The sequence below is a fragment of the Neomonachus schauinslandi genome, chromosome 2 (assembly GCF_002201575.2).
Source record: "Neomonachus schauinslandi chromosome 2, ASM220157v2, whole genome shotgun sequence".
NCBI classification, from domain to species: domain Eukaryota; kingdom Metazoa; phylum Chordata; class Mammalia; order Carnivora; family Phocidae; genus Neomonachus; species Neomonachus schauinslandi.
Genome location: NC_058404.1, coordinates 140,956,893 through 140,973,302, shown reverse-complemented (window position 1 = coordinate 140,973,302; position 16,410 = coordinate 140,956,893). Strand labels below are relative to the sequence as shown.

Sequence of the window (16,410 nt, the reverse complement as noted above, 5' to 3'; positions counted from 1 at the left end):
CCATTGAATGGATTGAAAGTCAGTGTTGACTTCTTGAAGATAATTTTCTAAAACCGTTATTTGTTCTGCCACTGACTGTATTATTGCCCTGCCATTGAGCTCCCTCAGAACATGGGAGAGGCTTTGACTCCAGAAAGCTCCTGGTGGACCAAGTATATGATGGATATTTCTTCCTTTCCCCTTTGTTGAAAATTTTCAGTTTTTTTCTGACTATACATCTAATTCTGTTAGAATATTTTTTCCAGTTGCTGACTCTTTTCTTTTTAAAGTGAATCTATTAAAAAAAACAGCTTAAGCTTCAAATTTGAACATTTGAAACTTTCTGGAGAAGACTAAATTATTTTCTTTAAAAAGCATTCTGTCAATTTCACAAGCACAGTTTATTTTTCTAGTTTTCTCCGTCCCCCCATAATAATCTTGAGGCTTTATGCCATCTAGTGCTAATAAGTTTCTGTTTGTTTTTAACATTGGAGTGAAGAAGTTTCTGTATACCTTTCAGTGTAGCCCTCCATTTCTTCATGGGTATATTTCTGAGAAGCTGTGTGTACATCCAATGTTGGTAAATTTAATAATATTTTGTTGTATATTGTGGGGCTTCCTATTTTATGGAGCAAATAATCCTAAAAGATCTCTACTTAGCTTGCTGAGTAATTCATGTCAGAATCTGAGTTGCTCATATAAGGGCCGTGAAGACATACCCTCCTCCACTTCATGTGAATAACTGTGGTATCATGTAAGAATAAGAAGCCTTGCATTAAGTGTTAGAAAGATATCGATTGTGTTGCTGGAAACTAAATGTGTTCTACACCAGAGGTCAGCAGACTAGATCTGGCCTGCCACTTGTTTTTGTATGGCAATGAACAAAGAATAGTTTTTATGTTTTTAAAGGGTTAGAAAAAGACAGAACAATATTTCATGATATAAAAATTGTGTGAAATTAAATTTTAGTGTCCATAAATAAAGTTTTCTTGAAACACAGCCATACTCATTTGTTTATGTGTTGTCTGTGGCTGCTTTTACATTACAAGGACAAAGTTGCATAATTGTGATGTAGACCAAATGTGGCCCCCAAAGGCTAAAATATTTATTATCTTGCCCTTTACAGAAAGTAAGTTTCTGACCCTTGTTCTATACCAAACATGACGTTGTCCCTTCCTCATTTGTTTTTCTACTTTTTCTCATCTCAGTAAATGGCAACTCCTTTCTCCCAGTTGCTCAGGCCAGAATGCTTAGCATCATCCTTGACCCCCAACTCTCTCCCACATCCCACGTCCAGTGCATTAACAAACACCCAGCTCTTCCTTCATAAAATCTTAAGTCCCAAATGCAATCTCCCTGCTTTTAAGTCTTGTCACACCTATTATCATTTTTTGTCTATATTCTCACTGTAGCCTTTTAACTTGTTTTACTGTTTCTGTACTTGCCTTTTTCATTGTAATCTTGATATAGCAGTCAGGGTGATCCTATTAAAATTTAAGTCCAATCATGTTGGTTCTCTCCTTAAACTCCTCCAATGGCTTCCAATGCTTTCTCACTCAGAGTAATTGCTCACAATGTCCTCTTAAAGTACTATTGTACCCCCTGTAATTAATCTACTGTTCTTTCCCTTGCTCATTCTGCTTCAGACACCAAGTCTGCTTGGTGTTCCCTGGAGATGCCGGACACATTTCTGCCATTATGGCCTTTGCACCCTGCTTTTCCCACTGAAATTGTTTTTTCTCCAGTACAGATAATATACGTGGCTTGATCCTTTACTTCCTTTAAATCTTGCCCAAACACCATTCTATTTAAAATTGTAAATCCCTACCCCACCACACATTTCCTATCCCTCCTCCATGCTTTATTTTTCTTCTTGACACTAATATCAGACATACTATGTATTTTACTGCTATTTCTTGTTTACTGTCTCTTTTATTCACTGTATATAGCACCTGAGCATGGTAGGTACTCAGTAAATTTTTTTTTTTGACGAATTGAATGAATGAATGAGAGATAAGGCTAGACGGTTGGTAAGTTCAAGGTATGGAAAGCCTTGTACTATGCTGTACTATGGAGGTTGGGATTTTATTTTGAAGATGATAGAACACTAATGAAGATTTCAGGCATATGGGTAGAATGGTCAGCTTTTCTTTTAGAAAGATCTCTTTGGTTTTTCTAAGATAATGCATAATATTAGAAATGCAGGGATCAATTTAGAGTTTGTGAGAATAATCCAGATGTGGGGATGAGCACCTAAATCAGAGCACCAGTAGCATAGGGCTCAAGAGGAAAGGGCAGGCTAAAGAACACTTAGGGGATAAATCAGCAGAAACATATGAAGTTAGGAGGGTGAGGGAAAGGAAAAGGAAAGATGATTCCCAAGTTTATGGTTTGATGACTCGTTGGTTATCTGAGCCACCAACTGATATTGGAAATATAGGATAATGAGGAAAAGCATTCCATCTGGGAAGAACATGATGATTACACTTTAGGGAACATTACATGTGAAGTGTCCATGGAGGAGCCAGGTGGGCATGTCAAAAAGGCAGCCAATATATGAATCTAAAGCTCAGAGGAGAAAACAAGGTTGGAAATATTATATGAGTATTATTAACATATAGTCAGTAGCATAAACCTTTAAAATTAATGAGGTCATCTAAAGAGCTTTTGTGAAGAAAGAGTATAAGATCAAGGATGCAATTTGGGGAACATAGTCATTTACAAGGAGGTGAACATAAGAGAGGGAACTTAGGAAAATTGAAGAGACGTGGTCAGAAAGGTAAGAGGTAAGAAGTGATCAGAGAAGAGAGAGATATTATGGTAGCCAGGAGAGTAGAGAGTTTCCAGAAGGAGTTTGTATCAACAGTGTTGATCACAGGCCACCCTGAAGTTGGTGTCAGTGGAGTGGTGGGAGAGCAATCTGTATTGTAGAGGTTTGAGGAATGAATGGAAAGTGGGGACAGGAAGCCAAGTAAAGGCTACTCTTTCAGGGAGCTCTGCTGAGAATAGGAGAGAAATGGGGCATTAGGCAGACATCAGTACATCTGTAAAGTTTCTTTGAACCTCCTATCCCCAACCATTGAACCCTCCTATGTGTTGCCACGGTGCTTTGTGCTTACCCTTATTATAGCCTTTGACCAGACTGCAAATGCCTATTTATTTGTCTGCTTCCTCCTCCAGACTCTTAGCTTCTTGAGAGCAAAAACCTTGTCTTCTTCACTATTGCAGCCCATCAAACAGCACAGTGTATGATGCTTAGTCAATATTTGCAGAATGACCAAATAAGAGAAGGGAGGGGTTTTTTTTTTATATTAGCATAAAAGAAACATGATCATGCTAGGAGGAGAAGGAGGATGACCTAGAAGAGAGAGAGAAGCTGAGGATATGGGAGGTGGAGTAGGGAGGACAGACAGAGACAATGAATAAATTAGAAGGAGTGGTTTTTAGGGAACAGAGCATGTGAGATCCAGAGCTTGGATCCTCTTTTTCTAAAAGTGGAGAGAAAGAGCCATGGGTAGATACAGAAATAGTTAAATTTGTAAGTAAGAAAAGGGACAGGATATTGAAGTAGTTCATATCTAAAGAGATCTAATCTTACTTTGTGAAGACTTTGAGGTTCAGTTGGGAACTGAAAGAGAGTGAATGTTAGGAGCGGTCACTGAGGGGAGAAAGGGAAAGACCAAGGTTAAGGGAAAGCATTTGTGAATGGTGTTAAGGACCCATGGAAGCAGGAGATCAGGAACCTGTGAGGGTACCAAGCTGCATGATGGGATGATTTTCTAAGCAATGTTTCCTAGCCAAGTATAAGGGAAGAAAAGACAAATTGTGGAATAGATCCAGGATTGGGATTTTGCCATATTAATGGCAAGAAAGAATAGATATACAGGAAGTATTGAGCATTAAGGCTAACATGAATAGGAATATGAGACCAGCTGGCTGAATGACTACAAGGGAAAAAAGTGTTCAAGGAGCTTTCTGAAGGATGTGATATGAGGAGGAGTGAGGATTAGAGAGAACTAAAGGCCAGAAGGTTCAGATTCAGAGAGTTGAAGATTTCTAGTATAGAATAATTTGGAGTATAGGTAGGTCCCAGGGTTGACCATGACCATGCGGAACTCAAGTGAAGTGGAGAGAAAGATTGTATGAATTGAGGTGGTTCAGAATGTACAAGGATAGAATGTCACTTTCATGGACATTGAAGTTGTCTAGAATTATGTCTAGACATAGTGTAGAAAAGAAACTGAGACCCAGGGGCCAAATCTTTAGTGAGTGACTATGAAGGAGTGATCAGCAAATTGGTGAGTGATAGTAATAAGAATGCCATAATCGTAGACTGTGAACTCTAAGGAGGCTCCTTAGGGGTAAAATGAGAGGGTTGTACCAGATGATCCAACCATAAGAAACTTCCAGCTCCAAGATCTGTAAGTGGATCACAGAACACTTGGGTTCTTTATTTTAAGTAATGAAACAGATCATAGAATGTTAAAACTACTAGAGGCCTCTGGAATTCATTTAGTCAGACTTTCAAATTTTATAGACAAAGAAACAGACTTTTAGGGGTTTAGTCACTTGCTCAGAAACACAGAGCTAGTAAGTGACTCAGCCATGACAAAACCTTAGTCCCTGGCTCATGACCCAGTGTAACTCCTACTCTACCATGTTGCCTTTAAATTTTCCTTTGGGTTTCTCAGTAGCATGTATTGTTATTCAGATCTGCTGTGGTATACTTATATTAGTTTTTGGCACAGGTTAATGAATCACCATTGTACCCTATTATTATAATTAATGACTTTGTTACTCTCATCTTTTAAAGATGTTTAAAAGCCCTTTTACAATTTGTTTTACTCATGGATTGACTGGAAATAACCTATTGTCAATGGCAATTCTAACATATTTCTATCTATCATCTATCTATCTATCTATCTATCTATCTATCTATCTATCTATCATCATTTATCATCTATCTATTCATCCTATCCATATATAATAGATTCTATATCCATTTCCTATATCTATCTAGAATAGCTAGCTAGAGAGCTAGTTAAACAGAAACAGAGAGAGAGACAGAGACAGAGACAGAGAAAAACAGAACAGAGGTATTTAGAACCTTGATTATTTAACCCAGCCCTGTGAGGACCAATCCTCTCTTCAGGATTTATGGAGAATATATATGTATAGAGGACAATGCCATGCAAAGGAACACTGTATTACATGGTGTGGTTTCGGCTGCAGACATCAATGCAGCTAATAATAGTATTTGCCTAATTAGGTTACACATAATATAATGTCACAACTTAATTTGGTAAATACTATTATTAGCTGCATAGGTATAATACATATATACACACATATTTATATATATACACATGTATACACACACACAAATATGTGTATGTATATGCACATACATGTATATGCTTAGAAGAGTACCTAGCTATTCTAAGTACCCAGTTAAGTGTTAGCTATAATTACCAAATGATCCTCATAATTATTTTTGTTAGTTTTTCTAGATCCTGGGCAAGTAAACTTGCCTAGCAAGCTTAGCAATCTTCATTGTTATCTCTTGCCCATATGGTTACTTCCCACTGTTCCCCATAGGCCTAGGCTTATGTGTTCCAGGTAGCCCACAGCTCACAAGGCTATGCAAGGTCACATGGTTAGAAAGCAAGAACTCCGTCTCTCCTTCTCTAAGCTCCCACATGCAAAATGCTTTGCTCTTCCTTTAGCCCCAATCACCTCTTTGATGTTCTAACACAAGTTCAATGGTTAGACTCAAGTTGGGGACCCTTCCACTGCCACTCACAAATAAAGAATATTATATTTACGAAATGAGTTTTGAGGGCCAAATCTGAAAATCAGTTTTTATAGAAAACAAAACTAATTTGGGGGCATAAAATATTTCTTGAAGTCTTCCATTCTACCTGCCTTTCTCCCTTTCTCCCTGCTTCCACATTAGAATATAAACAGCTTGGATGATCTCATTTTCTGTGTGAAATTCTTAATGTAAATGAGGCTAATGTGGTTTTTACATTTCACTGTAAAGAAGTCTAGTTTCCTCTTGGGTTCAGAGGGCACTTTTCTGAAAAGTCATTAATGTTGCATAGTATGAAGAATTTTATAAAACCCCATATTGTATGTTTTGTCTTTCATCAAGCAAATTGGAAGAATTTGGTGATCACTGTTGCTAGATAAAATTGTATTTATCTGTTTAGTGGATGAACAGTGGTAAAATCTTTGTCCCATTTCTCACTTACTTTTATGGATATAGTTATATAAAATTAGAATTCCCTTGTAGATACAATTTTTTTAAATGGAAGCAGCCCCAAATATCAAAGAAGCATTAATACACACACACACACGCACACACACACACACAGACACAAACACACTTTTTTTTTTCCATTCTACTGGATGAATTCTTTGTAGACTTTTATGCTGTGGACAAGCCATGATTCCCTGGTTAATGCAGGCTCTCTAACCATTTTTTGGTCAAAATCACTCATTGCCCATTCTGTCACATCTTTAAGACATGTGGAAATGCTGAGATACCTAAGGGGAGAAGCAAGATGAGTCAGAGGATCACTGGGCCCCAAAGACAAACAGATGCTCTTTGCTCCACAGTTTTAATAACCCTTAGATAGATGGATTCTTCATAGTGGCAAATGGATGGCTGGTTAACCTGACAACTTACCAATAAATACTGGGTATCATGTGGTAGCCCATTCCCTTGATAGTATCACATCTTGATAGGAAACACTATTGGAATTACAGACGACCTGAAAAACAATGTAGATCTTTATTGGAGCCCAGGAATTCTACCCGGCTCCCCACAGTACACGTGATACCTCCACAACAATGCTGTTTCCTCTACTAGCTTTGTCCTTCAGTACCCCCTGCCCCGTGTGCCTTGCTACTCTGTCCAGTAAAAGCAAACATCAGAACTTGAGCTCCCCCATGCTGGCTGCATCAGGCCTACATAGGATAGCTAGAAGACCTGCCAGCTCTGTGGCCAGCCCATCCCCCCCACCCCCTGATCCCACGTCTTCTCAGAGAAGGAAACAACCCCTTTCGGGAAGATACAGCCCTTCTTTTACCCTAACTTCTTTTCTTGTGTGGCACTCAGATGGAGCAATGCTAGTGAATAAAATTCTCCACTTCATTACATGTGAAAAGGTGTAGACAATTTTCAAGGAAATTACTTTCACAAGGGGGTTCATTTTAACTTTGAGAGAAGCTCATCTTGACATAGAGAATCTTTTTTGTGAGTTTATTTGGTTTATCCTGTCTGTTGTCACCCAAGGAAACTCATGAAATTTAGTGAATCTGAGATGACTTGGGGTCCGGTGAGCCATTGTGAGTGTGTTTGCTGCTGCCGTTTTACACTGAGCTGTTTTTAAATGCTCAGGGAGAAGTGCTTCAGATAGCTGCCAACCAGTGCTGCCCTGAGTGTGTGTTGAGGACTCCCGGATCTTGCCATCATGAAAAGAAAATCTATGCGGTAAGTGTTTTCTGACCTATGGTTGATTCTATGCCTGTATATCATTGACAAGGGAAAACTGAGTGCTGAACTTGTGTTGGCAAGAGAGGTTTTCTTTTCTTTGTCTGGGCCGTGGAGGATCTGAAGCTCATTTGACTTTCCATGGGCATTTGGGTTTCTTGAATAAGATTTAAACAGTTCTACTTATTCCATAGGCCCTACATAAATATTTGTAGATTGAATTTGTGTCTGTATAAAGAGTAGTTTGAGAATGTTGATGTTGAAGCAGTCTGATGCTGAATAATCAGGAACCACCTTATCTGTGTGTACCACATACATTTTTTTTCATTTGATGGTTACAGACAACCCTGAGTGAATAGAGCAACTATTATTACTCCTGTATCGAAGATGAAAACATTGAATTGAAAAGAGCTTAAGGTACTCACCCAATGTCATATTACTAATAAATGGTATAACCTGGCCTAGAACCCTGGCCTTCTTACTCCTAATTCAGCACTCTTTCCATTAGGGTGGAGTTTCTACACTTAAGCACTATTGACATGTTAGGCTTTGTTGTGGGGGCTGTCCTATGCATGGTAGGATATTTAGGAATATCCCTGACCTCTACCCACTAGATCCTGGTAGCACCCCTAAGTCCTGACAACCAGAAATGTCTGTAGGCATGGCCAAATTTCCCTTAAGAGGCCAAATGCTCATCTACCCCCATTTAGAACCACGGTCTTAGAAATCGATCCTAAAGTTCCTTGATTATACTTTCTCATTCCAGATCCTTTAGGATTCATTTAAAGACATTAAGTACTGATTAAAAAGTACCATTGCAAGGTTTATAACAGGAACTATGAAAATGGAATGGATACAGTTCATCTTTGCTTACACCTCAATGTTACCCTGAGGCAGTAGATGAAGTTAAATGTGGTGGAAAGAGGCTCTTTGCTTTAATCCTCATCTTCCACCTGATACAAAACTCTCCCCAGGTTAGTGCCTCTGCCCATTCAAGTTAGCAGGATTTGATATGCCCACTCTAGGCTGCTATTCAGTGTGCATCCCTAAAACTTGGTGAGCATAGTGTACTTTCCCTGTGGGACAGGATCATCTCCCTTGAGCTGCTGTCTCCTAATTACCTGAGGAAGCCACTTTTTCAGTTCTGCACAATGTGTTGCTGAAAGGCACCCAAGCAGAATCTATGTTAGGAATGTCTTCAGACCACATATCACCCTTTGCTGCTCAATTCAGTCTGTGTCATGAAGAGTGGTGTAAACTTCACGTGCCACCGAAGAGGATCTCCTGTGAAATGGGAAGTGCTGTAGAGCACATTGGTGACAGAAGTAATGCCAGGTCATAAGGACTTGAATAGGGATGTGGTTTAAAGTCAGAAGCACCAAGCTGCATCTCTCAGATGAAGGAACACACAGGATCCAAAATAAGGTCAAGGGACAATCAGACATCTCAAGCAAGTGGAATCCTAGGGACATGGAAAATCCAAATTCAATAAATCTTTGCACTCTAATGACATTCATCATTTGTCCTCTTGTGTTATTATTTGTGTACATGTGCAGTCTTCTTATCTTGCCTTAAGACGCTTGAGAACATTGACAGTATTTTCTGCATCTTTGTAGTGATCTTCCTTGCCTCCCACCTAACCAATCACTTAGCACTGAACGTTTCCCAGAATAGGCGCTCAGTAAACATCGATGACTGGAGGATTCACACAGTGAGCAAATCCCTTCTCCAACTTATCTACGTCCTTGTTCCAATGGCATGTTGGCCGTTGACCAATGACCTATGTAGCTGAGTAGTTCTAGGACCACAGGTCTGCTGATGAATTAGTTAAGAAATGAAATCTGCTTGGCCTCCAGCTTTTTCTGGAAGAGTTTGGAAAACCCTCCTTTTTCCCACCACCTCCCCCGCCCCATTCTGCTGTAGTACATCACATGGGAAGCTCTAAACTGTGTAAGAACATAACCATGTATCTGTTTCCCATATGCAACTTTCAAAATGTACTCCTCAGAAAATGTTATATTTCTGGTACTTGGTGTAAGTAAGAAAAAGGCTGAATTTCAGGAACTATATTTTGAAGGAAAAATTCTCTAGTGGTCTACTTCTTCAAATAGAGATAGAAGAATGATTTTTTTTTTAAGTCAAGACAAAAAATCTAATTTTAGTCTTAAAGTCAAAATGATCACATTTCTTGTCTTCCTGCCCTTCCTTCCTCTCTTACTTTTTTCACTTCCCCTAGATTCTTTCCAAAGCCTTCTTAATCTTATTTGTTTTCTTGCATAGTTTAAATACTTTTCTGGGTTTGCTGTGAATCTCACCTTGTCTCTTGGATCTCTAGGGTTTTCCCTGAATCTTGGAGGGTTTGTTTTTTGTTTTTTTTTGTGGGGTTTTTTTTGCGCCTTTTGGCTTGCTTGGGAAGCCATCCAGAGCACTTTTCCTCTCTCACTGAACAGCAGTAATCTTGTCTTTAGCCTCTGGCTTGCCAACCATAGGGCAGGTCATGGAGACTCTCTCTCTGTAGCTACAAAGTAGCCTGGTGTTTTAAGAACTTTAGATTGGTGATCCAAGGTGAAAGCTTTCCCCTAAGAGAGGGCTTTCCAGGAGGCTTTAGCATAGAGTGAGTGTGTGGCGGGGAGAAGGCAGATTAGTTGAAGTGAGACTATCTCCAGAGAGAATAGGGTCGAAGCAAAGGAAAGTCAAGGATGAGTCCAGCACGGGCAGCTTGAGGAGTCCACTCTTTAATGAATTGGCCTCGCCTCACCACAGGACCGTCTTTGCTTGCAGGGTCGACAACATTTTACACAACTGGCATTCTAACAAGTCAAGACAAGTCCCGACATCTTCCCTGGAGTGAGAAAAACACTTGAGCCTTTTGGCTGACTCCAGGTTATTTGAGAGTCTTACTTGGGCTTATTACAGCCAGCACTTGGGGGACTATTTCATCCATGACCTCCCCAAAGCTCTCCCTTCAAATTAGTGTTTGGATCGCTGCCCAGCCTTGCCAAACATTCAGGGAGACAAGCCTGAAATATGTTTTCCTAAAAGAGTGCTGGAATGCTTTTCCCTGTTCTTTGCCCCACAAATTAGCTTGGGAAAAGGACCATCAATCCCCTTTCTTTTCCTCTTTACTAATTTAATCCCATCACCAGATAATGTCAGGTCTGAGAAGATAGTGCTTGAAGATTCCCGGAAAAACAAAGTGGCAAGTGGTAGTGCCCTCGTGCCCACATCCGATTGAATAGAGGAGCTCAGAGGGAGAGATCAACTCTCTCTGCCTGTCTGGGAGGCTAAAAGGAGTACTAATTTATGTGTGTGAAGGAAGAAATGAATATTGAATTTCACAGCCTTGTTCTCTTCAAAGTAGAGGATGTAATTATAATATGCACTGAACATTCCCAGATAGTTAGTATTCTGGATCTATAACTTCATAACAGGAACAAATTATATGAAGAAAAATTATTTTATTGTTCCGTCAGCAAGCCAGGCAAATACTTTATGACCTTGTCTTTCCTTTGGACTTATGTCAACAGCCAGGCGGACTTGTTAGTTGGCTATGCAGAAGAATATATTTAAGATGTTGTCTGCAGAATGTGCTTTTGTTCCATGTCAAAATCTCATCTTTTCTAAAGGTATTAATGAGGTTAAGATGACACAGCTAAAACCAGGTCTGGGAGCATTACTTTGTGGATCTATTATTCCTTGACTTTACAAAGGTCTCTTTGCCGCTAAAGTGTTTATAAAAAACAAGGCTTTTGTAAATGGGTATAGAAAACACTAGGAAATTACATATATTTTATATATATATAATTATTACTATTATATTAAAATTATATAATATATATATATCAGCATGGGCCAAACCCCTTACCCCTTGATCTCTAGCCTTCCTCTTCTGAGAGCAGCATCATGGGGGACTTATTGACTTCTTTCCCAAGAGAGAGGTGGGAGCAATTTGTCTCCATCACTCTGTGCACTTTGGATCACCATCTGATCATCTTCTGTGGCTTTGACATCAAGCATTGGAGACTCCCTACCAAGTGTTTGTTGCTATTCCCATAATTTTCAAGCTTATTGTGAAGGGAGAATCTCCTGCCTCATTTTATGTCTCTTGAGTTACATAATAGATTCACATCATTAGAGAGCTTGAAGATACCAAAGAGATTAACCAACACAGCCCTCTCATTTTACAGATGAAAAAAAATGTTGGTGATTGACAGGTTGTTATTGTAATTAATTTTTGTGGTCTCTGTCTGAAAGGTGGTGTGATTGCAAATGTTTAAGAAACAACTGTTAGTGTTTCTTAGTAGCAACAGAACAAGCTCGTTTTAATGAAGTGAAATGTCAAGATGCTTAGAAGCAACCTCCTAACTTTTAATAAGTAGAATAAAGAAGTTCACTTCAAGTTGTTTTATATGCAACCTTCACATTTTGCTATACTTAAGACATATAAATGATTGATTTGATATTTTAAACAGTATTTGCTTTCTGATGACAAAAGTAAAAATATGTTTATGGTGAAAATTCAAAAAATAAAAAAGTGTATAAGCAGAAAAAACATCACTAGTAATTCCCAAACTATGAAAATCACTATTACTGTTTTCTCAGTTTTTTGGAGAGGGGGTAGCAGTGGAGATGGATAGATGGATAGAGATCTATATTCTGACAGAATTGTGATTACACTGCGTGTACAGTTTATGTCTTACTATTTAATATAACATATTGTGAATAGTCCCCTGGCATACCCTTGGAGAACATGATTTCCTATTATTAGGTGTTTGGGTAGCTTCTAATTTTCATGAAGATATTTCCAATCTTGCTATAAAGAACAACGAAATAGAATTCCTTGTATTTAAACTTTTTTTGTGTTATCATCGATCATTTTCTTCAGATAACTTCTTAAAAGTGAAATTAGTAGGTCAAAGCATCTGAAGATTTTGAGTATTAAAGCTGTGACATCTGTGGTCATTAAAATTCAGTTTTAAGTCGTCTGTGTCTAATGAGAAATCCAGTGGGAGTATCATGGGTAGTGCAGCCTCTTTTCAAGTATGCTTACCTTGGGTAGGCCCCACGTGGCTGAGTATTCCAGGTGCTGTAGTGAGGGAAGGCTTTGTGAAGGAGAAAATCTCACCCCACTGCAGCTTCACCAACACTACTATGAATTTTAAAAACTTTCCTATATCTGATATTAAGAAGTATTATCCAATTTTACTTTAATTAATATTTCTTTGCAATTAATAATGTTAAATATTCTATAAGCTTATTGTTATTTTTATGCTGGGTTTTTTTCTTACTGCTTGTAAATGCTTTTATATAATAGAGTTTAGTTCTAATTAATATAATTTATAATTTTTATTGGTTTGTCATTTGCCTTTTAATTTTATGTATAATTTTATGTATAAATTTATTTTTTTAAAGATTTTATTTATTTATTTGAGAAAGAATGAGATAGAGAGAGAGCATGCGAGGGGGGAGGGTCAGAGGGAGAAGCAGGCTCCCTGCTGAGCAGGGAGCCCAACACGGGACTTGATCCTGGGACTCCAGGATCATGATCTGAGCCGAAGGCAGTCGCTTAACCAAATGAGCCACCCAGGTGCCCCTGTATAATGTATTTTTGAGAGACTTTTAAAATTTTAACTCATTAGAACCTATCAATTTTTCTCTTATAGTTTCTTTGCTTTTATGCTTAGGCTTTTCAAAGTATAAAGGTCAATTGCTTCCTATCTTTTATTAGTCAGCAGTTTATTAGCAAGTTGTGGGCTTGCCCATTTATATGCTGTGCTAAATTTGAAATTTTATATTTAATTATAGCAGAAGTAAAAATTGGTGGTAGAGGACTTGGCCTTGATATTAGGTCCATTTCTACAGTCACAGTTGGCACATAGGTGCGAAAAGGAGGAGGAAGGCCGTGAACCCAATGCAGTGGAAAGAAGAGAGAGGATTGAGCATCCTCTACCTGCCACCCCCCCCCCAAATCTTTAACAAAGTACCTCATTTAATCCTTATAATAACCCAGTGAAGGGGGTGTTGTCATACCATTTCAGTTTTTCAGACCAGGAAGCTGAGATTTAGAAAGATTAAGTCACTCATCACAGTTCCCAAGGCAGGGAGGGCTGAGACGGGAGCCTCCAAGGAGACCCTCAGTTCATCTGACTCTGCATGAGTAAGTCTGGCTAGAAGAAAGTAATCTTTGTGATAGTGAGGTGAGGACTCAGTTCCCAAATAACTGGATGACTGTGACTACCTATTACTACCATTATTATAATAATAGTACAGGTTATTAGTAATTCCAAAATGTCAGACTTGGCGTGCTTGCAACCTGGCTATAATTTGCAGAATAAAGGGGTACTGACTTGTTTAGGTAGGACAGAGTTCTTTTGTGTTTGAGAGAGATGAATAACTACTCTGGATGCTGGCTTGAGGAGAGGCAAGAGGACATTTATTTTCTGTGCTTTTCAGTCACACAGTTGTAATAGCCAGATTATATTTAGATGATTGAGCACCTGGAATGTGTGATGTTTTTCATAGAAATCTATATATGATTTGGGCTGAATCAATTGTCATCATATGCTACACTTAGAGGCAAAGGATAGCAGTTTCCAGTATTTAAGAAAATGTTATAGGAGGAAAGTTTCATTCATTAAGCTTATTTCCCCCCTACATCTTGTAAAAGGCCACCATTATTCCATTCTGCCATTGAAAACATAACATATTTTGACAGCTACTTCCCTAAGTAGTCAACATATTTGAGGCTTTTTACATTCAGGGTTCACCCCCCTCTTACTCTGCATCACATTTGAGTATGGCTCATTTAAATATTTTTGGTACTCAGTAAGTCATGTAACTCAAAACATGGATCTGTTAGATCACTGATACAATGCTAGCTTTGGGAATGTTGTATGCCAGCCTGAAGTGGATTAGCGACATTCTGTGTGTGTAGATGGGCTCTGAGTTGGCGCTGCAGTTTGTGGGAGAACTGGCTGGCTATCATACTTTCCCCCAGCACCAGATCACTGAACAGGAGAGAGTAAGATGGGGAGGAAGGAGAGGAAAAGAGGAATATGGGAACTACTCAGGGTAAAAAGTAAAGGCAGAAAGAAAGAGAAAAAGAAAAGAGAAAAAAAAAAAGAGAGAGGGAGGGAGGGAGGGGATCAGAGTGAGAGCTATTGAAAACAATATGACCATTATAAAGAATCCAGTAGGGGCGCCTGGGTGGCTCAGTCATTAAGCATCTGCCTTCAGCTCAGGTCATGATCCCAGGATACTGGGATCGAGCCCTGCATCCGGCTGCCTGGTCCGTGGGAAGCCTGCTTCTCCCTCTGCCACTCGCCCTGCTTGTGTTCCCTCTCTCGCTGTCTCTCTCTCTCTGTCAAATAAATAAATAAAATCTTCAAAAAAAAAAAAAAAGAATCCAGTAAATACATATATGTGTGTATATTTTACTTTAGGCTTTACAGCATTTTTTAAATGATTGGGGTTGGGGTACTTTTTATTTTCTTTTTGTGTTTTTCTGAAATTTCCAAATATAAATCTTAAGGCTACTAGAAAGAAAAGAAAAGAAAACTCAGTTTTTTTAATTGGTCTCTGACTTGGAACATTGTAAACCCTGGTCTTAACCGTATAAGCCTGGAGCCTTCTTCTATCTCTCCTGAGCACCGTCCTTGATTTGTGTTAGAGGTTTGTTTCTGTTTGGTCAAATGAAAGCTATATTCTGACAATAAGCTTCTTTTTCTTTTTTTCCTCTAACCCCCAGCATGGGACAGAGTGGGCCGCCTCCCTGTGCAGTGTGTGTTCTTGTACCCGTGGGGAAGTCCGATGCAGCCCCCAGCCGTGCCCACCGCTGTTGTGTGGACAGCACGAGCTGGAATTCATCCCTGAAGGCACCTGCTGCCCAGTGTGTGTGGGCCCTGGGAGTGAGTATGAACTTGTAGAAAGAGACCCTCTTTGCCTCTAAGGTATTGCCTGCTGACATCCCAACATTTCTCTTTCTTGCTCAGTGTGGCTCGAAGATCCTTAATTCTGTTCCTTATGGGAACCAAGTTGGAGCCTTGCACTTGGCAGAAGCAATGTCGCGGAGAGTGAGGTTGGAACACATCTTTAAGCTCTGTCCCAAATCTGGGATTCTGCAAGTCTCTGATTTATTTATTTTGTGCTGGCCCGATGCATCCCTCTGCATTTGCAGCTCCCAGGAAGAAAAGGGAGGAGGGACAAGATTCTTTGATGTGATTCCATAAGGCCAAGGTAGTTCCTCCTGCCTCTTGGCAGAGACAGAATGAACAAATCGCTTCTCTGTGTAGCATCACTAGCACTAATTCTGCCAGCTGGTCTTTGAGATGACATAACATCTTTCTCCAAGTCACACAGAGCAGGAAGCAGGTCTTTCGTTTGTCTTGGTGGCATGTTCACCGTGGAGATTATGCCTGCCTACGAACCATGGCCCCATTCAGCAAGCCAGCGGCACACTTCCAGGGCCTTCCTTGGAACCCATGCTTGGTCCAACCACTCCTTTTATTACATTTTAGGGATATATGTCCCCTTCCATTTTTATAACTAAGTAGTAGATACTTCACGATAAATACAAATTATCATCATTGCTGCATTACATCCTCTCCTGACATGTAATGACTAAAATTCTTCTTTTATTTAATAATGCCTGGAAGCTGGGGCACCTGGGTGGCTCAGTTGTTAAGCGTCTGCCTTTGGCTCAGGTCATGATCCCAGGGTCCTGGGATCGAGTCCCACATCGGGCTCCCGGCTCAGCGGGGAGCCTGCTTCTCCCTCCCCCACTCCCCATGCTTGGGTTCCCTCTCTCGCTGTGTCTTTCTGTCAAATAAATAAATAAATAAAATCTTAAAAAAAAAAATACCTGGAAGCTATACTCTATTTTTGCCTGTTCCTTTTGTTTTAATTAAGTAATTTTATTTTTAAATTATTTTTAT

The 16,410-nt window shown here is 39.4% G+C and overlaps 1 protein-coding gene across 1 annotated transcript in view; it reads left to right on the top strand.

Moving 5' to 3' along the window:
* Positions 1-16,410, top strand: part of FRAS1 (Fraser extracellular matrix complex subunit 1) — a 408,429-nt gene that overhangs the window by 153,360 nt on the left and 238,659 nt on the right. Inside the window, exons 4-5 of the mRNA XM_044912923.1 lie at positions 7,385-7,477; positions 15,225-15,384. Of these exons, the coding sequence (XP_044768858.1) occupies positions 7,385-7,477; positions 15,225-15,384 (253 nt within the window). The remainder of the gene's footprint in view (positions 1-7,384; positions 7,478-15,224; positions 15,385-16,410) is intronic.